Source organism: Vipera ursinii, assembly GCF_947247035.1.
Source record: "Vipera ursinii genome assembly, chromosome: 3".
NCBI classification, from domain to species: Eukaryota; Metazoa; Chordata; class Lepidosauria; order Squamata; family Viperidae; genus Vipera; species Vipera ursinii.
In genome coordinates this window covers 63,140,408-63,165,146 of record NC_139516.1, presented here as the reverse complement: position 1 = coordinate 63,165,146, position 24,739 = coordinate 63,140,408, and the positions used below count along the sequence as shown (strand labels likewise).

At 39.2% G+C, this 24,739-nt stretch overlaps 1 protein-coding gene across 4 annotated transcripts; it reads right to left on the bottom strand.

Annotated features, from left to right (window-relative positions):
* Positions 1-9,338: 9,338 nt before the first annotated feature.
* Positions 9,339-24,697, bottom strand: YIPF1 (Yip1 domain family member 1). 4 transcript variants are annotated; one of them, XM_083358689.1, is made up of 10 exons: positions 24,644-24,697; positions 21,467-21,543; positions 20,559-20,740; positions 18,965-19,045; positions 14,851-14,938; positions 14,625-14,741; positions 13,456-13,622; positions 12,764-12,946; positions 11,743-11,840; positions 9,339-10,468 (listed from the first exon to the last, which is right to left on the bottom strand). In XM_083358689.1, the coding sequence occupies exons 2-9, from the start codon at positions 21,495-21,497 to the stop codon at positions 11,748-11,750; spliced, it is 942 nt and encodes a 313-aa protein (XP_083214815.1). In that variant the 5' UTR covers positions 21,498-21,543; positions 24,644-24,697; the 3' UTR covers positions 9,339-10,468; positions 11,743-11,747. The 4 variants fall into 4 exon arrangements, with proteins under 4 accessions (XP_083214815.1, XP_083214814.1, XP_083214816.1 ...); XM_083358688.1 differs by having other exon boundaries at positions 24,412-24,692; XM_083358690.1 differs by having other exon boundaries at positions 20,559-20,722; positions 24,412-24,692.
* Positions 24,698-24,739: the final 42 nt, after the last annotated feature.

Genomic DNA, 24,739 nt, shown 5'->3' with positions numbered 1-24,739 from the left:
CTTGGCAGAAGGAGAGGCTGCTGTATTCTGCAAAGTAGAATTCAGTGTGGAGCAAAGTGGAAGGGAGGAAAAAAAGAAGAGCCTAAGCTAAAGTTAATAATTGCTAGGCTCGTTACTTGCCTCAAATGACCGACATCATAAGAGTTATCAGTTCTTTACCTTGAAGGAAATCCAAAGCCTTTAACAGAATGTTGGTTAAAACAAATAATGTTGTAAGGTCCAACATGTTTGAAAACAAGGATTGTGTAATCTACTTAGGAGTTGAAATCCACAGAAATCTTCTCCAAGAAATAATTGTAATACTAGATTTCTTCCTTGCAAAATTAAAGACCCTACTCCTCTAGAGGGTTTAATCAAAATATAAAACCATCAAGGGCAGCAACTCTCATTGAGTTCAATAGATTTTTGCCTTGCTATTAAGTATTCAGAGGTTTATCTTGTTTTTATCTTGCTTAACCTTCAAGGAATACAAATGTGGGATATTTAGGACTTTCTATTTATCATTATAAGACTCTTTTACAATAGACTAGGTTGGAAGAGACATCCAAAACCACGCCTGGAATATTTAATAATAATAATAAGTTGGAAGGGACCTTGCAGGTCATCTAGTCCAACCCCCTGCTCAGGCAGGAAGCCCTACCATTTCAGGCAAATGGCTGTCCAGTCTCCTCTTAAATACTTCCAGTGTTGGAGCATTCACCACTTCTGGAGGCAGGTTGTTGCACTGGTTAATTGTTCTAACTGTCAGGAAGTTTCTCCTTAGTTCTAGGTTGCTTCTCTCCTTGACTAGTTTCCATCCGTTGCTTCTTGTCCTGCTTTCAGGTGCTTTGGAGAATAGCTTGAGTCCCTCCTCTTTGTGGCAGCCCCTGAGATATTGGAACACTGCTATCATGTCCCCCCTCACCCTTCTCTTTGTTAAACTACACATACCCAATTCCAGCAGCCATTCCTTATATGTTTTAGCCTCCAGTCCCCCAATCATCTTTGTTGCTCTTCTCTGTACCCTTTCTAGAGTCTCAACATCTTTTTTACATCGTGGTGACCAAAACTGGATGCAGTATTCCAGGTGTGACCTTACCAAGGCATTGTAAAGTTGAATTAGTACTTCACGTGATCTTGATTCTATCCCTCTGTTAATGCAGCCTAGCACTGTGTTGGCTTTTTTGGCAGCTGCAGCACACTGCTGGCTCATATTGAAGTGATTGTCTACTAGGACTCCGAGATTCCTCTCACAGTTACTACTATTGAGCAAGGTACCACCTATACTATACCTGTGCATTTGATTTTTCCTGCCTAAGTGTAGAACCTTACTTTTTTCACCATTGAATTTCATTTTGTTAGATAGCACCCAGTATTCGAGTCTGTCCAGATCCTCCTGTATTTTAAGCCTATCTTCTGGAGTATTGGCTATTCTTGCCAGTTTGGTGTTGTCTGCAAATTTGATGAGTTCCCCATCTATCCCCTCATCCAAATCGTTGATGAAGTTGTTGAAGAGCACTGGGCCTAGAACAGAGCCCTGGGGCACCCCACTACACACTTCCTTCCATGTAGATGCAGTTCCATTGAGGACCACACACTGAGTACGGCCTGTCAGTCAGCTACGAATCCATCTGGTGGTGATGCTATCTAACCCGCATTATTCTATCTTATCAAGTAGTAGGTTGTGATCTAATTTATCAAATGCCTTACTGAAGTCCAAGTAAATTATATCTACAGCATTCCTCTGGTCCACTAATTTTGTCACTTGGTCAAAGAATGAAATAAGATTTGTCTGGCATGATCTGTTTTTGACAAACCCATGTTGACTTTTAGTGATGACTTTGTTTGCATCAAGGTGTTCGCTGATTTGTTGTTTGATTATCTTTTCCAGAATCTTCCCAGGTATTGAGGGCAGGCTGATAAGTCTGTAGTTTCCTGGATCTATTTTTTTCCCTTTTTTGAAGATGGGAATTACATCAGCTCTCTTCCAGTCCTCTGGTAGTTCCCCAGTGCTCCAGGATCTTTGAAAAATATAGTTCAGTGGTTCTGAGATCACGTCTGCCAGTTCCTTGAGAACTTTGGGGTGTAATCCATCTGGTCCTGGTGATTTGAACTCGTCTAGGCTGGACAAGTGCTCACTTACCATTTTCTTGCCTATCTTAACTTGCGTTTCTATTCTGTTTTTTATGGCACTGGTTTTGGTAGGTTGGACTCTTTTTTCCCTTTGTGTAAAGACAGATGCAAAAAATGAGTTAAATAGTTCTGCTTTCTCCCTGTTGCTTGTCACCTTCTTGCCATTTTCCCCCACTAATGGACCAATCATTTCCTTAACTTTTTTCTTGTTTTTTATATGTTGAAAGAAGCTTTTTTGTTATTTTTGACTTTGGTCGCAAGCCTTAGTTCATTTTGAGCCTTAGCTTCCCTCACTTAATCTTTGCAGGCACGGGCTATTTGCTGATATTCTGACTTAGTTATGTGCCCCTCTTTCCACTTCTTATACTTGTCCTTTTTATCTTTCAATTTATCAAAGAGTTCTTTATGCAGCCATGCTGGTTTCTTTTGAGAGCTGTATTTTTTTTAATCTTTCAATTTATCAAAGAGTTCTTTATGCAGCCATGCTGGTTTCTTTTGAGAGCTGTTATTTTTCTTCTTTGTTGGTATTGTGCTAGACTGGACCTTTACTGTATTATCTCACTTCAAAATTTCCCAAGCTTCTTGAGTTGTTTTCCCCTTTAGGATTCTCATCCATGGAATTCTTCCCAAGGTCTCTCTAAGTTTATTGAAATTAGCTCTTTTAAAGTCCAAGACTCTAGTTTGGCTGTGTTCTATTGCATGTGCTTCCAGAATTTAAATTCCAATATTGCATGATCACTTCCCCCCAAGGTTCCTGTGGCTTCGACACTTTCTATCATTTCATCTCTGTTAATGAGAATTAAATCCAATATGGCTAATCCCCTAGTTCCCTTCTCTACTTTTTGGGAGAGAAAGTTGTCTGCTGGTTTTGTCATCCAATTTTGATCACTGCAGTAGAAAAAAGATATGGAGACTCTAGAAGGAAAGCAGGGAAGAGCAACAAAGATGATTAGACGGCTGGAGGCCAAAATATATGATGATGCTATTTCTGCTCTTACATTATCAGACTAGTATAAAATATTATTACAAAAATGATAACCAGGATAAGAGGATATTAGTTCAAGGCATAGTTCAGATTCAGCGTCCTTTTCTTACTTCATACTTTCACCAGAATTGTAAACCCAAACTTGCAGTTTTAGTCATCAGAAGTGGCAGCAAGTATGGCATCTATGTTGCACGGTTCTAGATAAAATTGGAAGTGACTTCTTGTAAATACCACTTTCATAGCATATCACACTCAGATACTTGACTTCTGAAAGGTCCAATCTGAGCAAGAGCAGCAAAATAATTTTTAATTAATTCTTTGACTACGTCCAGTTCTTAACAGCGTTCATTAATCACATCATGGAAGAGTATTTGGGAATGATCTTCATAACGCTGAGTTAATTTTTTCCACTGAAAAATTGAGAAAAGAATCAAGAATTGAGGTGGAGGTATTGTTTTTTTTTTGTTAGTCAACCCATTTGCACCAAAAGTTCAGACTTGTGAAGAAAAGCTGAAATCATATGCTTCATGTTAAAAAATTGGGATGTTTTTGATCCTAAGATGAAAGTTTAAGGCTATTCATACAGCTGGGGTAGCTAAAGTACAGTAGGCTACTTGAAATCACAGAATGCCTTTACCAGCCTTATTATTTTCATCAAGAAATATTTTGATCGCTCCCTATACTCAAAAACTCTTGTGAGGACTTTTTCTCACAAGTAGCTTCCATAGGGAAAACCTGAATCTTGTATTCACTGCCCAGTTCCTTAAACAGCCTGCTGAAAAGACACATGCTCAAAGCATGTGTCTTTTCAGATCATGTTCGCAATTCCCACAATTTGTTTTAGCTATTTTTGTTTTTGAGCGTCAACTGCTTTCTGGAATATGCAGGGTGTTGCCTGCATATTCAGGTCTGACTTTTTCACAAGTGTAGCAATGCCCTCCCTTATTTATAAATACCGGTACTCAGTGCTTTTTTTGTAAAAGAAAAAGGTGCCGGAACTCACACATGTCATACAACCCGCCTTGCCTACGCTACAAGGTTCCATCCAAAAAAGGTGCCGGAACTCCGTTCTGAGCGTTCTATGAGGAAAAAAAGCCCTGCCGGTACTGGGTGTTCCATCAGTGCTGTAAGTGTTTTTCAAACTAGTCAACCTTAAGATGTGTGGACTTCAACTCCCAGAATTCCCCAGCTATGCAAATCTTTTTGAAACCAGACAAGCTAGTAGTTACACTGACTGGGGAATTCTGAAAATTGGAATTCACACGTCTTGAAGTTGTCAAGTTTGTAAAGCAGTGCTGTAAGAGATTGTGCAAAAACTTGTGAATAACAGAAGGAATGCTGACAATAAACCACCAAGAGATAAGAGTTTGTTTCTGAACAAACCTATCAAATTTTCTAAGATTATGGACCACATCCCTAAATTTGACAATAACAAATTCTCAAATAAATCTGTATAGTTTGTATCTTGCTGGAAGTGCTTTGAGAAGTGCTTATCCATACAGTGTAAAGGTAAAGGTAAAGGTAAAGGTTCCCCCGCACATGCATGCTAGTCGTTTCCGACTCTAGGGGCCGGTGCTCATCTCCGTTTCAAAGCCGAAGAGCCAGCGCTTGTCTGAGGACGTCTCCGTGTTCATGTGGCCGGCATGACTAGACACCAAAGGCGCACGGAACGCTGTTACCTTCCCACCGCAGTGGTCCCTATTTTTCTACTTGCATTTTTACGTGCTTTCGAACTGCTAGGTTGGCAGAAGCTGGGACGAGTAACAGGCACTCACTCTGCTACGCGGCACTCGGGATTCGACCTGCCAAACTGCCGACCTTCTGATCGACAAGCTTAGCGTCCTAACCCACTGAGCCACTGCGTCCCATACAGTGTACAGTTCTTCTAATCTACATCATATCTCACAAAATAGTAAACACACCAAATATTACTTCTGGGTTTCCATTGATAGGGATATCAGTTCCCCATTGTGGATTTTGTATGAGAAGAATGGGGGAATTTTCTCAATAGCTCAGACTGCCTGCTCTTCCTATATTTGTCAGATACTTAACAACTGGCTTTGCAAGCTTTTTAGCTATGGGTAATGGTACATTTACCCATTTTTGTGATGGGTAATGCAACTCCACTCTTGGCAAATAGTTTTGCTTTTCAATTGGCTTTTGCTTTCCAATCTATTCTTTTATTTGAGAACGCCACCAGAGCACTGAAGGATTCCTGGTAGACACATCCATGTTATAGCCTGTGAAATCAATTGATTTCACGTAGAGGATGGCAATATTTTAAATTGTACTTTAACTGTTTCTGGCCAGCAAAAATTAGATCAGCATCAGTGGGATGCAATCAGTGTGCTCTTGACTGATCATTGGCAATTCCCAGCAGAAAACAAGACAGTCCAGCGAAATTTCATGTTAAGATATGAATTTTTTTTAAATCCAATCTGCACTTTTAATTTTTGAACTGAATGTATGAGATCACAGTTTCACTTGATACAGTCATGTGGACTCACTGTAGTTAAACACACTTGAACTCTTTTCATTATTGTTGTTTCTGAATGTTAGTTGCTTCTTATATTATCTCTTATATTCTTCAATGAACCGGTTTTCAGTCAATGATTAATTTTTGTGGTGCAATAACAAAGACCCCTGACTGATTTGGCCAACCAGCTGGCAATTTATCCAGGGATGTGGTACTGAATGGTTTGGGTTTAGCCAGCTGCCTGACAGTGAGGCAGCAAGAAAGATCTGGCAGAGGAATATGGGAGGCAAACCACCCGATGGATCTACTTCATTCAAACCAGAATGATCTGTAGAGTACAGTTTGAGATCCAGTACCTCCATTTCATGGAGTAGCAGGTTGTGGAATTGAGCTGCCAGATGCTTGGATAGACAGTTGTCTGGCAAAGATTCTATACCACCCTAAATGCATGTCAGTTATTTTGGGGACTAGTTTTAAAAAATTGGTTTAGTGCTCTTCTGAAACAGTAGTTCCCAAATCTTCAATAAAAATAACACATTTAAAGTCTGGCTAAGCAATAACATACAGTAAACCTTAAGTAGAGGACAGGAGAGTTCTTCCAACTAAACCATGTGTTTATTTACTTCAAAACACAGGTACAGAACAGCTGTGCTTTGGTTTAGTTGAATTCACATGAGGGTTTCTTGAATATTATTGGAAACATGTAGATGTACTCTAAAAATAATTTGCTGTTCAGATTTTTTTTTAAAAAAAAATCCCCTATTCCTGGAAATCAAAGGAAAGGGGTGTCTAATGTTAACTTGTTGAGCCCTACTGTATTTCCACAAGTTTGGTAAATATTTTATAGCAATAGCACATCAGAGATAAATCCATCATGGATAGTCTGAATAATTTTCAAAGAGTTTCATCTTGATTTTAATTCTCCAGAAGGAAGCAGTATTTGGTGGCACTGGGATTTAAGAAAATACTGTAAGTTTTTTTTTTCTGAATTGGATCCCTGGTCCACATAATCTAGCAATCTGTTTTCATAATGGCCAGCCAACTGCACAAGGAACACCAGTAGTTTCCCAGAGATGGCTTTAAAACGTTGTCACACTGCCATGAAAAGCTATCATACATTGACCCAGACCCATTTAAAGTCTGGCTAACCAATAACATACAGTAAACCTTAAGTAGAGGACAGGAGAGTTCTTCCAACTAAACCATGTGTTTATTTACTTCAAAACACAGGTACAGAACAGCTGTGCTTTGGTTTAGTTGAATTCACATGAGGGTTTCTTGAATATTATTGGAAACATGTAGATGTACTCTAAAAATAATTTGCTGTTCAGATTTTTTTTTAAAAAAAAATCCCCTATTCCTGGAAATCAAAGGAAAGGGGTGTCTAATGTTAACTTGTTGAGCCCTACTGTATTTCCACAAGTTTGGTAAATATTTTATAGCAATAGCACATCAGAGATAAATCCATCATGGATAGTCTGAATAATTTTCAAAGAGTTTCATCTTGATTTTAATTCTCCAGAAGGAAGCAGTATTTGGTGGCACTGGGATTTAAGAAAATACTGTAAGTTTTTTTTTTTCTGAATTGGATCCCTGGTCCACATAATCTAGCAATCTGTTTTCATAATGGCCAGCCAACTGCACAAGGAACACCAGTAGTTTCCCAGAGATGGCTTTAAAACGTTGTCACACTGCCATGAAAAGCTATCATACATTGACCCCCCCCTGACTTTCATAAGTTAGGGCCAACCTATTTTTGAAATCAGAAAAGCTAGTAGCCAGCACTGTATCTCATGGCAGGGAATTTCTTAGTTGTATTTACAAAAAACCTTTTATCCTGATCTTTTCTAGGATTCATATTCAAAGATTGATTGTTGTGGTCTTATGGCTTAAAATGTTCTTGTCAACCATGGTTTTAAAGAGATGGCATTATTGGCTGTTATTTATTATTTCTCAAAGTAATCTCTTCGGATGAAAAGGTATTTTGCTTCACGAGTCAGCCAAGTACTCTGACACGTACATTTGAAAAGAGCATCCTTTTTTTAAATCCATCAGTGCTTGGAAATATCAGAGTAGTAACTCTCTGTTACATAGATAGTACTGTTCAGTTTTTGGCAGAAAGCTGAAATTACATAAGATTTGTGTAGTAGTTATGAAAAATTAGGCCTTGCAGAATTAGGTTCGCTCCCATATTACTGACTTTTGGACATACACTTAAAAACTATACTCTTCCACATGGCTTTCAGTGATTAACAAAGAAACTGTTACAGAATAAATTTAATAATATGGATGTAATTATAATATTGGACTTAAGACACTTTGTCTGAGGCAAGGAGCTAAATGCCTTTCTTTCCTATTCCAACTTTCTTTTGCTCTATCCATCTATCACCACTATTATTGGTTTTTTGCTGCCCAGACCAATAGTATAACAGTATACGGTAATTATACATACAAGGGACGCGGTGGCTCAGTGGGTTAGGACGCTGAGCTTGTCAATCAGATGGTCAGCAGTTTGGCGGGTCGAATCCCGAGTGCTGCGTAGCAGAGTGAGCGCCTGTTACTCATCCCAGCTTCTGCCAAGCTAGCAGTTCGAAAGCATGTAAAAATACAAGTAGAAAAATAGGGACCACCACGGTGGGAAGGTAACAGCGTTCTGTGCGCCTTTGGCGTCTAGTCATGCCGGCCACATGACCACGGAGACGTCTTCGGACAAGCGCTGGCTCTTCGGCTTTGAAACGGAGATGAGCACCGGCCCCTAGAGTCGGAAACGACTAGCACACATGTGCGGGGGAACCTTTACCTTTACCTATAATTATACATGTTTAAATTAATTTAAAATTTTGATGATGTTCAATGATCAACAGATAATTTTTAAACAAGTTCACAAAGCAGTCTTCTGAATTTTTACCTATGATGTAACCAACATTAAAAAAGTGGCTGAGACAGCTATAGTTCAAGGACAGAAAAGCTTGTTTTTATTGCACTTATTTTATTACTGTACTGCTTTAAACCCAGATAATGGTATTCAGATAAGGACTGGGAAGAAAGATAAGTCTTTGGTGAAAAGGTTAGTCAGCAAACCAATGCATAAATCCATACAGGTAATGCTTCCAAATTCAACAGAGTTACTTCTGAGTGCCGTGCTCCTTTGGCACATAGCCATGTTAGCCACACGCCCATGGAAATTGTCTTCAGACAACGCTGGATCCCTCGGCCAGGAAATGGAGATGAGCATCGTGACCTCGAGTCGGACAGGGAACCCTTTACCTTTTACCTTACTTTTGATCAGGCATTAATTTATCTATTTGGCAGGGAATGAATCAGTTCCAGGCAAAAAAACCCCAATATTGCTGCAGTTATACACCTGTTTTAAACCGATGTTCTGTAAGTATCTTTGAAGGTTATTAAATTGTACTCTTTGGTTTTACCAAATGTAAAATGCATTTCAGAAAGTCTAATGATCTTCCTTCTAGTTATTTATCCCTAGACATCACGGTGAGATTGGAAAGTGCTGCATATTATGGGGCAGCAGAAAATCCTAAGTTTATAGAAGTGATTTCCAACATTTCAGGTGCAGGATTGTCATCTAAAAGTTCTATATATTCTTACTGTATCTATACGCAGAAGTATACTTAATGGAAAGTGTCTGGAACTCTTGATCATGTCAAATGATACCTACAAGCCAAGTTACTCTCTTGGGGGAAAAAATCTGCCAAATTGTAGATTTTTAGTGGAAAAGACTATAGACGTATTTAAAAATGTATATATAGTTTTCCATTTTATTAAAAACACATTAGATTTACAATAAAATAATTAAAAGAACAATAAAATACAGTGAAATAAGTGAAATAAGTTCATTAAAAAATGAAAGCCAACGCAATTCAACTATTCTTGGTGTAACTAAGTTGAAGAAATAGCAGAAGTGCCAAGATGAAAAGGTCTTTGTTGACGAAGTGGGAACCTGCCCAATTTCAGTGAGAGATCATTTCACATATAGATAGGCAAAATTCACTTAACTGTCTCACTTAACAACACAGATTTTGGGCTCAATTGTGGTTGTAAGTCAAGGATTATCTGTAGTAGCTCTACATTGGAGAATCCTTCTGTCATGTCACTGCTCAATGAGCATCAGCAGGTCATTATAGCACAGGAAGGAAGCCATTCCCCATACAGCTGATTTTATGTTGTTTTATTTTTATTTTTTTTCTGAGCACCAAAGAATTGAGGCCTTTGAACTCTGGTGCTGGAGAAGACTCCTGCGAGTCCCTTGGACTGCAAGGCGATCAAACCGGTCAGTCCTAGAGGAGATCAACCCTGACTGCTCTTTAGAAGGCCAGATCCTGAAGCTAAAACTCAAATACTTTGGCCACCTAATGAGAAGGAAGGACTCACTGGAGAAGAGCCTAATGCTGGGAAAGATTGAGGGCAATAGAAGAAGGGGATGACAGAGAATGAGGTGGCTGGCTGGAGTCACTGAAGCAGTAGGCGTGAGCTTAAATGGACTCCAGAAGATGGTAGAGGACAGGAAGGCCTGGAGGAACACTGTCCATAGGGTCACGATGGGTCGGACACGACTTCGCAACTAACAACAACAACAATTTATTTTTAAAAAAACAAACATGGTTCCTAAAGACAACAAATGTTCAACAGTAATTATTTTAATTTGGACAGTTTAAAAATCATTCTCCATGTCCTTCTGTGACATTTTACAGAAAAGTAGACTATATGTTTTTCATAAACAGTGTGCCTGCATTCAAACAGTATCTAGAGACACCAAATATCACTCAAAATTTCCCCATGGTCCAGGTTTCATTTCGGGTTGCTTCCCTTTGTGCAGCAACAAAATCACTCTCAAGCAAACCAATTCAGCCGATTTAGAACTTCACAGAAATGTCCTAGGTGATAACAGAAATTCTAAAGTTAGTTGTAATGAACAAACATAAAAAAGCCATAGAACCCACCCACATTGATTACACTATTAGCCAGTATCTTAGATCACTACCAAAACCTGGTGCATATAGATTTGTAGGAAAGTAGTTCATAATCAGAGACCAGTCAATATTTCTCCCAACAGTGGAACAAAAGGGGATGTTTTCCCAATTCCTAAATCAAAGAACCCAAGAAGGCTAACACAGTACTTCAAATAAGCAACATCAAGCGACTAACAGCCTTGAGATCAATCTTAATAGCATCATGAATTTGACTTAGAATCAAGTTGGCAACCACTATAGTTCTTAACTCTACTGTTGCTATTAGGTATATTATGAAACAAATGCATTTCTAGATTGTTATCCACTGCTTCCTCCATATAAAATGTGCTGCATTGATCCAAATGAAAGATTGAAAGTGGATCAATAAATAAGGATAGGCAGTTATCAATCTAGGCTCAACCATAATCAGTGTATTTGGCCAGTGCTGGGCAGACTCCATAGTGCCAGGCCTCCAGTGACAAAACTGAATCAAGCATGTACACCTCCTTCAAAATAAGCTTCCTATCCTCTTTCAGATCATGAGAACCACCCACTCAGTAGGACCTCCATCTTGTCAGATTTAAATTGCTTGCCGTCATTCAACACATTATTGCCTCCAGACTGATCTAGCACATACGCTCTTGGCTCAGAAGAAGAAAAATGCTGGATATTATCTGCATATTGGTAGAACCTTGTTCCTAAATACTTGATGATCAGTTCCAGCATGGTCACACAGAGATTGAAACACATTGAAGACAGACTGGAATTTTATGACTAAATTGTTATTTACTAGGGCCAGTTTTTAATTGAGTTGAAAGTTCAGGCCTCAAGCAGACATAGGGATATTCAGCATACTGCTGTACCTCCTTATTTCTCTACAACAAAGTATAGAAATGGCTTGCTAGAGTAACAGTTAAGAGCAGTGATGGTGAACTTTTTAGACACAATATGTCAAAAATTTGGAAAGTGCCTAACATGACACTACTGGCATGTCACTATCTCCCCCAATCATTGCTTTGGGTAAAATGCTCCTGAGCTGTTGTGCAACAAATCTTCTGCAGCAGCCAGGAAAAATGTGCTTGAAATAACCACCTAAAAACCAAAGCACATTTAACTGCATGTGTTACTGCTTGAATTGATACCAGTTGCAGCAATTCAAGTTCACACTGAAAATTTTTTCTAAGAAGGTAACATTTTACCTTGTTTACTGAGCCTTTGTTACGTCTATTGTTCCATTAGGTGGAAGCGCTGTAGTCAATGAAAAGACTTCCAGTTCAGGGGCATCGAAAAAGTATGCCTACATTAATGGGGAGCAAGAGGGAGATATCAGAATATCATGAATATCACAATCAGATATATTTTTATAGCTAGTCCTCAATGTATGACCAGTCACTTAGCGGCCATTCAAAGCTATGACATCCCCCCCCAAAAAAGATACTTGCACCCAGATTTGAAGCTGTGATGGCTGGCTACTACCCCGTGATCACATGATCATATTTTGGGCATTCAGCAACAGGCCCACCTTTATGGAAGCTCCCACAGATAAGTGATCACGATTTATGTATTTTCCATGGACTTCTGGTGCCTGGCCAAAATGCCCATTGTGGACAATGGATTTGCTTAGCAACCACAGCATTCATTTAATGACTATCGCAAAAAAAAAGGTTGTAAATTTGGTTATAGTTATGTAATGACCTGCTTCACGATTGACATAACTTACGAGAGTAATTCCATGCTTAATTACTGTTGTGAATCAAAGACTATTTGTAATATACATGGGCAGGGAACAGTCAACACAGAAATAACAAAATATTCAAAGATGACCAAGACAGAAGATGCAGTGTGTCAGATATGGGAAAACAACACCAAAACACTATAGTAGATCTATCTGAAAAGTATAGTACTAAAGATGACGAAGGAAATAAGCCAAAAGTTACTTTGTAATTGAAAAATCTGTTAATTCTCTCTCCAATAAGCTTCCTGACGTTCCCTCCAACATGTTTCTAGAGATTTTTAAGTAGTATGGTACACTTGCAGCATACGGATACACACGAATATACAGTGTACTGTATACTGTAAGTAGCTTGCAAATATTCTGAATGGGTTCATTAGACATGTCACTAAGTCTACAACAGTTAATTAAATCTAAATAAAATCAATACTGAAAAATAAAAACTGAATAACTGAAAGGAATACTTGACAAGTTGAGAGTTGTCATACCAAACAACCAATAGCCAGTAAGGCATGAAGAAGGACAACTGTCACAATTGTAGCCATTGCGATTCTCCGGTTGTCATCTCTAACGGCAGGCCAAAATGTCATGACTAGAACAGATCCTGAAAGACACAGAGCAAATGCCACCAAAACCCATCGGAGAACTTTTTGTGGAATGATCCATAAAATCTGTAGGGGAAAAATAAAGAAATAAAAGTCCTGGCTTTACTGACTGCAAAATAAAAGATTCTAAATCTGCTATCCCTACCTAAAACCATCAAGATACACCATCCCCCATCACCTGTGAGGGAGAAACCTGCCGTGCAGGAGTAGCACATTTGTCTCATCCTATCTGCACCTCATCACATGACAAGAAACCCTGTGAAATCACGTGGAGTGCTGTATCTTTGTGCAGTTCAACAGTTGCAGCCTATCAACACACATTTGGGAGAAGAATGGCTATGATCTCTGTCATCTTCCAGACGTTTTGAAACCTTTTTCCAACTTGAGGCCCTCCCCAATAGGTAGTAGGGACTACAATCCCCAGTTGCCATTTAATCAAGAAATAGTGGACTAAACAATTATGTCCCGCATACTTAAGCTTTGCATGTGGAATATCAAAAACTGATATTGGTCTATTTAGCTTTCCACACATCGTCACCTGTTCTTCCTAAAATACTGAATTGTACTATACTTACTGCTGTTGGTATATAAATGAAGAGTGAGTAGCCATAAACACACACTATTTCAAGAAACGAGTAGGAGACAATGTTCACAACTTTATTGTTTCTCCACATAAGGAATCCCCAGAGAGCGAGAGGAACTAGCCAGGCATAAACATAGATGGCTGTCGCAGCTATGGAGACTATAAAGAGATGTGTTTTAGGATTACAATTCACTTCAAAATTAACAGGCATTTACATCATAATATGTTCGGTTTCATGAGCTGCAGAGTAAAACTATGCAAGAATCAGTGATATCCCTCCAGATTTTCTTTAAAACTTATTAATCTGAGTGAGGACCTTCATGCTATATACCCAAACTTGGAAAGTGACAATTTCTCTGTCCCATCACTTGGGCGAAATAAAAGGAGTCACTACTCACCAGGTTTGAAAGTAGGGCACGCGGGAAATAATAAATAATATACTGATTTGCCAAGGAATGTGTGGATTCTGAGGCAGCCTCTTCACATGCCCGTTAGGAATAGGGAGCTGTTTTGGGGACCTCAAGATGTGCATGTATCTTACTCATTTACCTTTCTCTCCTTGCATGTCAACGTGCCAAGCTACGTTTTAAAATGGAAACCCCAGGACTAATGAGCAATTCAGGACAGAACTGCTTATTACAGAATTTAGCAGGAAACAAAGTTAGACTCCATGGCAATATCATTCTGAGCTAAATACCCAACTTGATAAGTTATTTGCTTCTGAGTTTATGTGAGGGGTAACATCATCTTGCTGCTCTGCTCACAAGTACTGATCCCACCCGTTTTGGTTACGGCTGTCTCTTACAAGGTGGACAAAGGCACAGCTCTGGGATGGATCCAGGAAGCAGCTGCTCCAGGCTGGTATTGAGAATATGTCCTGGCAGTGTAGCAGAAGCAGCCAAGCAAATGCATCCCTTTTACCAGTGATTATTCATGTTAGTGAGCTTGGCATCATGTTCTCTTCCTAGCTCTGAGAGAGTATTCCTTCTTCTTGCCTTCCCTGAATATCAGGGAAGTTCCTTGCCTGCCTTACAACATTCTGACTACAAAGCAATCTGCTACCTTCCTCGAACTGGTTCACCACCATCCCCGCCCCGTAGTCCCCTCCACTGAATAAAAACTGAATAGATACGAAACTTGTTTTGAAATAATTTTACGAACCTTTGCGGAAATCTGGCACATAACGAAAATCACGTTTACCCAGATGTATGAAGAATTTTGAAAGGTTACCGCTAATTGCAACTGCAAAAACTAGCGTGGCACATATCCAAAATGGACCTTGATTGAGAGAAAAGCAAATTCCCATTTTAGTTTGATTGACGTATTTGTATTCAGCGCAAAAGTGGGAGAAGACCCCCTTATTCAAAATTATAATGTTTGCACATACCATAAAGATCAGGATTACTCCGAATGTACAGTCTCACAAAGTTTTTCCCTGGCACTGGAAATACAGAACCTTTGATTCTGTCCAAAACCTGATAATAATTAAAACAATATAGATCATATGGCTGAAGATAAATAAACTGTTTAAATTAAAGAAATACTGAACACATTTTGAATTTAACAAAAGCATCTATTGGAAATCAGGATCTTGGGCAAATTAAGTATGGTTTATTCAGTCAGAAACAAACAATGTGCACCATACTGCTTGCATTCATACATCAAGAAACCAAAAGCAAACAAATTACATTATGATTTGGATAATTAAATCCAGCCATTTTCCTTCTAATTTTTAAAAAAGCCCTGTCAGTTCCCTTATCATAGGCTTGGTTTGCAAATAAGCTGAATCATAAATTGATATGTGCTTTCTCTGAGCATTTAATGAATTCAGCTATTGTAGTCTAACGTTAGGTGTAAGCCTGGTCGCTTTGAATTCTGAAAAGACACACAAAAAACACATTTTTTAAAAAATAGGACAATGTGGTGATGACTATAAGTGAGATAAAACAATAAAGGTCTTTTCCTCTGAGCAGCAAATAAGGGTTTGTTAGATCAACACTATATGCATGCTAAGGTATGCCAATGGACAGTTAGTAACTGATTCAAAGATCAAACAAGATGGAAGGAGTATACTGAACTATTGTATAGTAGAAATGTCAACATCCAAGATTCCTTAGGAAATATCTCCCTCTCACAAGAACATCTAATACTAGAAGAAGTTAAGTCAGCACTCCAATCATTACCAAGTCAGAAAGCTACAGAAAGTCATTGGCTACCCACAGAAATACCGCAAGTAACAGGAGAAGAATCAGTCAAAGTTCTAACCGAGCAGTGGCAAGAAATCTGGAAAACCACGTTAAAGAACTACAATCTGTGAAGTGCCCAACAGATTGGAAGAGGTCAATCTACATTCCAATACTAAACTTAATAGAACATGCAAACTATTGTACAACATCCTTAATTTCACATGCTAGCAAAGTAATAGGATCATACAATGTAGACTGAAGCCCTACATTGAGAAAGAAATGCCAAATGTTCAAGATGATTTTTAAAAAGGACAAAAAACAAACAAACCATGAAACATTGTGGGCGCCCCGGAGCTATGGAATCGGTTGCCGGTTGAGCTCCGGATGGCGCCCGACCTCCGCTCCTTCCGACGCGATCTGAAAACGCATTTGTTTGAACAAGCCGGCTTGGCCTGATGGGGGGGTGGGTTGGGTTTTTTATTGTTCTTAATATTTGTATTTATTGTTTTTTATGTTTAATTCCTTTTAACTTTTGTATTTTTTGTATTTTATACATCTGCCCTGTTCACCGCCCTGAGTCCTTCGGGAGAAGGGCGGTATATAAATAAAATTAATAATAATAATAATAATAATAATAATTATATACCCACCGGATAAGAGAAAGGCAAAGAATACCAAAAAGAAGTCAGTGTGTCTTTCGTAGATTACAGAAATGTATATTCAGTTGCGTCATTCACATGATGCTGTGGAACATGCTTAGAAAAATGGGAATCTCAGAACATTTCATTGTCCTCATGATAAACCTACATGCAGGTCAGGAAGCCACAGTTAAGGACAGAACAAGGCAAAACATACTGGCAAAGGAATGCGGCAAAGACTGTATAATATTGCCTTATTTATTCAACCTATAAACTGTACATAAAAGAAGCTGGATTGAAAAAGGGTGGGCATAATTTTAAAACTGGTGGAAAAAACATCTTGAGCTGCTGAGGATAGAACTCTGATATCCCAGAATTCAAAGGATCTGTAAGTTCTAGTAACAGAAGTCAAGGGTCATGGTGAAAAAAGGAATGAAAATTCAATATAAAGACGACCAAACTGATGGCAACAGTACAACAGCCAGTCTTAGAAACGACAATGAAAACGTCAACGTGATAAGATAGGTTCTGTCTTTTAGGATCAACCATCAATAGTAAAGGAACAAGCAGTCCAGAAAAACACCAGATTAGCACTTGGTACTGTAGCCATGAAGACCTTGGAAAAGATGCTGTGATGTGTTTGTACCTACAAAGATCAGAATAATGCAAGCAGTGGTATTCCCTAGGGCTTAGGACATAGGTCATCAACCTTTCTCCATTGGTGGGCCAGAGGGAAAGGGGTGGAGGGATTTTACGCACGCGTATGCGCACACGTGAACAGGGCCGTGAGCATGTGTGCGACACAAATGGAGCGGCGCTAGCGCCCACAAGTTACTTGTTAGCCCTGCCCTGTTCTTGCATGGTGCGGCATCCTGTTCTTGTGCCCCAAGGTACAGTGGCATTGTATTTGGGCTCTATGGTGTGGCATCCCATTTTCATGCCCCATGGGCGCAGTACTAATGTGAGGGGTGGGGTGCACGCACACGAGCACACTGGCCAGCCTAGCCCAGTAGTGGGCTCTGGCCCACAGATTGGGGGACCCCTGCCCTAGAACATTCGATGGAAGTGATATCTGGACTTTGAAGAAGCAGGTTAGGAGAAGTATTGACACTCTTTAATTTTGGTATGGAGAAGACTCCTGAGAATACTGTGGACAACTGAGAATCCAAACAAATGGATCACCAAACAAATCAATTCGGAGTCCTCACTTGAGATAAAAACAATGAGCCTGAAATTATCCCACTTCTTCACACATTATCAAAAATATCAAAAAAGTACAGGTAGTCTTTGACTTACAACAGTTCGCTTAGTGATTGTACAACGGCACGGAAAAAAGTGACTTATGACCATTTTTCACACCTATGACCGTTGCAGCATCCCCAGGGTGTCACGTTATTTACATTCGGATGGTTGGCAACTGATTCATATTTATGATGGTCGCAATGTCCCGGGGTCATGTGATCCCCTTTTGCAACCTTCTGACAAGCAAAGTCAATGGGGAAACCAGAATCACTTAACAACTGTGTTAGTAATTTAACAACTGCAGTGATTCACGTAACAAATGTGGCAAGAAAAGTTGCAAAATGGGACAAAACCTATTCAACAAATTTCTCACGTAGCAACATAAATTTTTGGGTTCAATTGTGATCGTAGGTTGAGGACTATCTGTACACCCATTTACCACACTTTTAATGGGAAACTTGTGCCTGGTTCTCTGACATTAATCTTTGCAATGTTCCCTTCTGTCCCTCTGCTTGTCTCAAAGAAGCCTCTCCTCCGATTCTCTTTCTCCGTCCCCTTCTGTTTCCCATCTTTTTTTCCCTCTCCCTCTCCCACCAAAATCTCCTCCTTTTATATCCTCTCCTCTCTCCCTCTCCTTCTCTTTTCTCTTCGGTGCAACTCCAGCTGACTCCTCTCCCCCGGTTGTGTGCTGCTCTGGAAGTGCCGATCGGCTGGAGCTCTACACTGATCCTAGGCACTCAGCAGAGCCCTGGCAACACTGCACCTCCAGCTGACTCTCCCACAGGCCTGTGCGGTGCTGCCGCTTTAGCTCATCCCCCCACTACACTTTTACACTTTTTTATATACATTTTTTTTACAGTGCTCTTCAACCCGTCGTGTGTGTACCATCTGCCCGGTGCCAAAGTACCATCAGTGGTCTAGATACTGTAGCCCTAATAACGTGAACTGTGCTGATTATTAGAGCCTTTGAAATTTTATGATTGCCTGGATATAGTTATCAAAAAAAATTTTTTTCTTGCTAATGAAACGTACAACCACTTTTCACTCTGAACAATAGAAAGGATATGCATGTAAATCTCAAAAATATGAAGACCAAGAAAACGCTTGATAAATAATACATGGCCATTAAAAGGTACAAAAATGATCATCATACCCACAAGGTTCTACTCCAACTATTTAAATTGGCAGAGAGAGAAGCAGTAAATATTTGGAAATATTTGAAATATTTGAAATATTTGAAATATTTTCAAAAAGAATGGTCATGTACACCTTTTTGTTAGGACACATATGGACAAGGAAGTAGCAAAATAAATACAGAGCAGGATCTGCTATGCAGGATTGTCTCACAGAAGCAAATAAAAAAATGAAAACTATTTCATTAAAGTAAACACATTAGGCACACGGTACACCATATGCATATGTGGCAATGACAAACCTGGTACGTATCCACATCAAAAAATGTCTGATAATAGTCAAATGTCCAGAATGGAGCACTTTTCTTCTGCCCAGCAAGCAACTGGAATATAGGATTTTAAGAAGAAAGTACAGGTTTATTTCTTATTCATATGTATTATTTGAACATACAAACAATTCCACTTATGTTAGAAACAGGAAAAGTTGAAAAGCAGAACTGTCAGGAAAACCTGCGCCATACACTCTACGTTAGGTTTACTTACATTGTGTTAATTCTGCAAACTGATCTTGCTGAAAGCACATGAATGTATTTTTTGCCAAGTCTCTTGTCACAAAAGAGAGACAAATATTGGTCAAATAATTCAAACCACGCTCTGGTGAACTAAAATAATATATGTATGTATGTATGTATGTATGTATATATGTGTGTGTGTATATATATATGTGTGTGTGTGTGTGTGTATGTATATGTATATGTATGTGTGACTGGAAATGATGAAATGATTTGATTCACAGTTTGACCTTTTTTTACTCATTTCTTCATTCCCAGTCCTATGTGCATATATACTGCTTAAAAAAATAAAGGGAACACTTAAACAACACAATGTACTATATTTAATAGTAGGATGTCTTATCTTGTGTTCCCTTTATTTTTTTGAGCAGTATATGTTCTTTCCATTCGTAGGCTAGAAAGCTGTGATTTTACTCAACCTATCTCAAAGTCTGTATAGCAGTTCAGATTTAATATTAAAGACAATCAAGTATTGTCACTAACACAAATAATGTCACAATACAATCGAGTATTGTCACCATTGACAGGGACAAAAATCCCTTCTAAAGTTCTTGGAGTGGAGATTAATATACACTTTGTATTGCTATAAGAATTGAAAAAAGTCATGCAGAATATCCAAAAGTTAACCAATCATAATCTGTGTACACACACAGGAAGAATTCAAACCAAGATTGTAACGACAACAGCACTGTACTGTGCTAATGGATGATTTAAGGAATAACACGACATTAAGGGGAGAAATCCTCCAACCCATGGTTTCTAGATGTACAAGTGGGTGAGAAGCTATTCAACTCTCTAGCTCAGACATGTCAAACACAAGGCCCACAAGCCAGATCAGGCCCACGAAGTGGTTTCATGCGGCCCGCGAAGCCATCCTGTAAACAGTGAGAGAACGGCCCCCACTGCCTTGGCCCTGGCCCAGAGACCCTCCTTCTGCCAGAGACCCTCAGATCTGTCCCACTCCTGCCCAGGTCCCCATAGGCACCCTTGATGCGAACGATGTAGAGCTGGCCACGCCCACCCAGTAGGCCATACGCACTCTAGCCATGCCCACCCAGTAGGCCACACCCACCCTGGCCACACCCACCCGGCCCCCTGAGGGCAACCGCAATGCTGATGCGGCCCTCAATGAAATTGAGTTTGACACCCCTGCAATCTAAATTTATAGTATATGAATCATCTCAAGGCTATTCCAGTGTCTCTTTCCTGCAGAGAGTTGTCCTTAACAGTTTCTACTTTTTTATACACATTATACATAGTGTTCATTAACAACATGAGGAAGAACAGCAGTTTGTCGGATAGAATCAGTATGTTTTCATCAAACCTCCGTTTTATCAGAATCATCTGTCCCCAGCAGTTCATCGTCTTCTTCTCTTCCAGATTCTTGGAGACGTCCATGTTTTTTCTTTGGTTTTTCGGTAGGTTCATCAATACTAATAGTGACGGCATCTGGATTGGCTGCCAACAAGTTGGCTGCATCGTCAAATTCTGAAAAACAAACATTCCCTGCAAAGACTTTATTTTTCTTAGCGTTTCCTCTCAAGGCATACAAGTTATATGGTATTAACTCTTGCATCATGTTCTAAAGTAAATATATTGTCAAATTACCAAGTCATTTGTTTACTCAGCTAACCAAAGCTTTGGATCCATGCCCTAGAATTGAGTTCACCAGAATTGTTACTTATTAAAATTGCTGTTTTTCATTATACTGCATTCTGAAATTGAATATAAAAAAGAAGCACCACAGAGCAGAAACCCAACAGGAAGATTTGTAACAAGTAGCAGTTCAACTAACAAACATTACTCACCTAGCATCAGGAAGAATTCTGGCTTATTACAAACCTTTTTGGTTACTTGAGTTAATCTTATTGTATAACTATAACGAATATGCTTTGAATGAAACCAAAGCCCCAGCTACTGCATCTCCTGTTTTGGTCAAGGAACAATTAAATGCTGAAGGAGAAGCTGACATTAGGTTTAGCAGAATATTTTGTGGAGAAGATAAAAAGAATGAAGTAGGTATGTCATTTGAATTCCTTGGTGGATTAAAAACAATAACACCTTGAGATAATTCCCATTAGGAAAGTATAATTGTATTCCGCTCCACAATGATAACACTGCTTGTTAAAAAAAATAAGTGGCAGCAACATGCAGTATATATGAGACAGAGATTAAATTTGCAAAGCAATGACACAAAACTAAAGGTTTTGGTAACCCCTTTTTGAAATGTACCTTGGAACTTGAAGTCATCCACAGCTGCCATTCATGCAGTGATATTCTTAGTTTGTTAATAGGAATTGAGCAAAATCCTAAAAAATATCAAGAGAACAAATGCTGTCTTAGACTGAAAACCATGATTCTATTCTTCATTGTTGAAACTGATTTCCAGAGCTCTTGCAGCAATTCAACATCATACAGCAGATTCTCCAGATCAGTTCATTTCATCCAGAATACAAATTTGCTCCTAATGAGAGGATACGTTAAACTACTGGACAGAAATGCCTGCATACAATAGGGAAAAAATGTAAATAATTCCAAACCAAGCAGGCAGTACTTTACAAAGGAAATTATCTCTTCCATGTCATCTTCTATTAATATCATTAATTCAGCCAAATTGATTTGAGAAAAATAATTTATATATCTCAATTTAGAAAAAAAGTCTGTCAAATTGTACAGAGAAGTCATAATCCATTGTTTACATGAGATCCAATTATGAGTTGTCTTGGTAAGGAGTATGTGTGCATACAGTTTAACTTCCTGCCACCAATACTGGAAACTCACTGAGTGACTTTGTACTAGTCCCTCTCTTGACTTGGGGGGAAACAGGATGAAGGAGTGCTATGTTTACTGCCTTAAGCTTCAGAGTGAAAGGACGGATTTAAAATTGGTGAATTACAAAAACCGAACTTTAATGCAAGGAGAAGAACACTCTGGCTGACATTGAGTCAGAGAAGAAATTGTGGGAAACTTGCTTTTCCCCTCCTTCTCACAAGGAATTCCTTACAAAGCTGACTTTGTAATAATGCCGCTGGGGGGGGCGGCGAAAGCCCTAATAAGCAGGCATATACATAGAATGAAGGCTATTGCTAAGCACATTGGTTTGTGCTTAAATTGTAAGCCGCCCTGAGCCTTCGAAGAAGGGTGGGATATAAATGGGATTAAAATAAAAAAAATAAAAAAAAATAATTGTATTTGGCTAATAAAAATCTATGCATTTAGCATAGATGCATCTAGCAGATGTTGGAAAAAACAATATCTTATATTAACTATATTTCAAGCTCAATAGATTTCTTTCGACTTTCACTTGTATATTCCGGTCATTCTATGAAAAATATGTAGCAAAAGCATTTTTCCAAGTAAAAGAATCCAGTTTATAATTTCCCACAGAACATGTACATTACACTAGAAAATGTAATAATAATGTAATATGGGATTTTGCAGCAGCACTGTGAAATCTAATAGTTTTTTTCTGCAGCATGCATTTTTTTTTAAAAAAAATTACACAGAAATCTGTATCTGAGTTTCTTTTCTTTCAAGCACACCCAATACTGCTGTCCTCCAAGGAGTACAGTACCCTCAAAAAAAAATCATCTGGCCATCTTTAAGCACAGGTAACATCCATCCTCCCTTTGCCCATGATTACAAACTTACAATTAGGAAGAAATAAAGTTGCAGACCCAACAGTTATGGCAATCTGCTACTAAATAGTTAGGATCGATTAAAGAAAAGCAGATGATAATAAATCGATCTGATGTCGGGGAAAGGGGTTTGATCCAACCACCCTGAGTTTCTTGAGCAGAGTTTACAAGGCTCATATGTTGACATTCACATTTGACATCTCTTGGGAGTTGGGGGGGGGTGGGAGCCAAACCTGGATTTTATCCCTGTCCCTAAAGACAGGCCGCAGCCAGAGTCCTACCCAACCACACCACCAGGCGGCGCCGTCGCTACCTCCTCGGGGCAATACAAACGATGGGAGACGCCGAGAACCAACCTGTATTGCCGGAAACAGCAGGCACTAAGTAAACCCTTCCCCCTCTTTGCAGTCTCTCGCTCTTAAAGAGACAGAGATCGCTTGTAGCATCTTGACCAATCGACGTTGCTCTCCTCCTCCTCCTCCCCCTCCTCCCCTTTAAAGAGACAGCAGCAATGAAATGCAAATACATTTTTTTTCCTAGCTTGGTATTCTTATGATGTGCTCAAGTAATGTTCTACTCTACAGGAACAGTTGCAGTGCACAGAGAGGATCACCGAAAAGGCTAGCTTAAATGACAAAGCTTTTCCGTAGCATAAAGCTTAAAGCCATGGCAGTTTAAGCTATAGTGCAGGGGTCTTCAAACCTGGTCCTTTTATGACTTGTGGACTTCAACTCCCAGAATTCATCAGCCAGCCTGCCTGGCTGAGGAATTCTGGGAGTTGAAGTCCACAAGTCATAAAAGGGCCAAGTTTGAAGACCCCTGCTATAGTGGCTATGTTAACCTTTCAGGTAGCAGAGTCACGTAAAAAAACAAACAGAAAATCCATTTCCTGAATGGGCTATGACGGTGACAGCAGGTAGCCGACCGTGGATGCTCTTAGGAGTTGAGTTGGATTTGAGTAGAATTTGGATAGGAGACCACTCAGCACACCCAGAACCATCAGTTAAGACCCGTGTTCCTCAAACTCAACAACTTTAAGCTATAGACTTGCTGGCAGGGGAATTCTTGGAGCCGGTATACAAATCTCTTAAAGTTGCTGAGATTGAGAAATACTGAACTAAATTGGGAAGTCAAAAAGCATCTTGGAAAAAGGTGATAGCAAACAACTCGTCTAAACACTTTTCATGAATAGAACTGAGAAGTGACCAACAGAGAATCTTGGGAGATTTAATTTCCTTTACTTATAAGTCTGTGAGCTCCGGCTAGGAAGCAAAACCCATTTAACTGTAGTAGCTCCTCAGTATTACACATGAGCTGCAGCAATATTCAGATACTGCAACCTGTCCAAGATCTTCCAATAAACATTAATTGGTGAAAGATGCAAATATATTCTGCATTCTCCCATAAGAGACAAAAAATGCACAGACAATGTTTTAAAGGTCCGACTTCGAAAGTGAAAAAGTCAGGAATTCTATATATAGGTTATTGGTCCAGTTTTTTATAAAAAAAATGTGCATTTCGTTTCCCCCCCCCACTCACTTTTTAGCTGCTTTGACCAGATTCCGGCTTAAAGACTTTTTTTTACTACTGTGATATGGCCTCGGCTTTGCTTTCTTTTCCCACTACTTCTCGTCCCGTTCTCCACTTTTGGAAATTTTCGGAAAAGGATTCGTAGATTAGACATTCGATCACGCGGAGACAAAGAAACGAGTTTTACTAAAAAAAAAAAAGATAAAAGACCCAAAACTGAAGACGAAACGGGATCCTTAACTGTCTGTTTTTGCTTTTGCTGATACTTTTTCCTCCCCGCACCACCATGAACGGCGTTACGATGGGCGGGTTTAAAAACGTCACTGAAGCTATTACC

Excerpts from the sequence above, each read along its gene's own strand:
- YIPF1 (XM_083358689.1), bottom strand. The coding sequence starts at position 21,497 with ATGGCAGCTGTGGATGACTTCAAGTTCCAAG. Across the intron at positions 14,939-18,964 it reads TTGATGTGGATACGTACCAG|GTTTTGGACAGAATCAAAGG; the intron begins GTTTGTCATTGC and ends AATTATTATCAG. Across the intron at positions 11,841-12,763 it reads TACTGGCTATTGGTTGTTTG|GCATACTTTTTCGATGCCCC; the intron begins GTATGACAACTC and ends CCATTAATGTAG.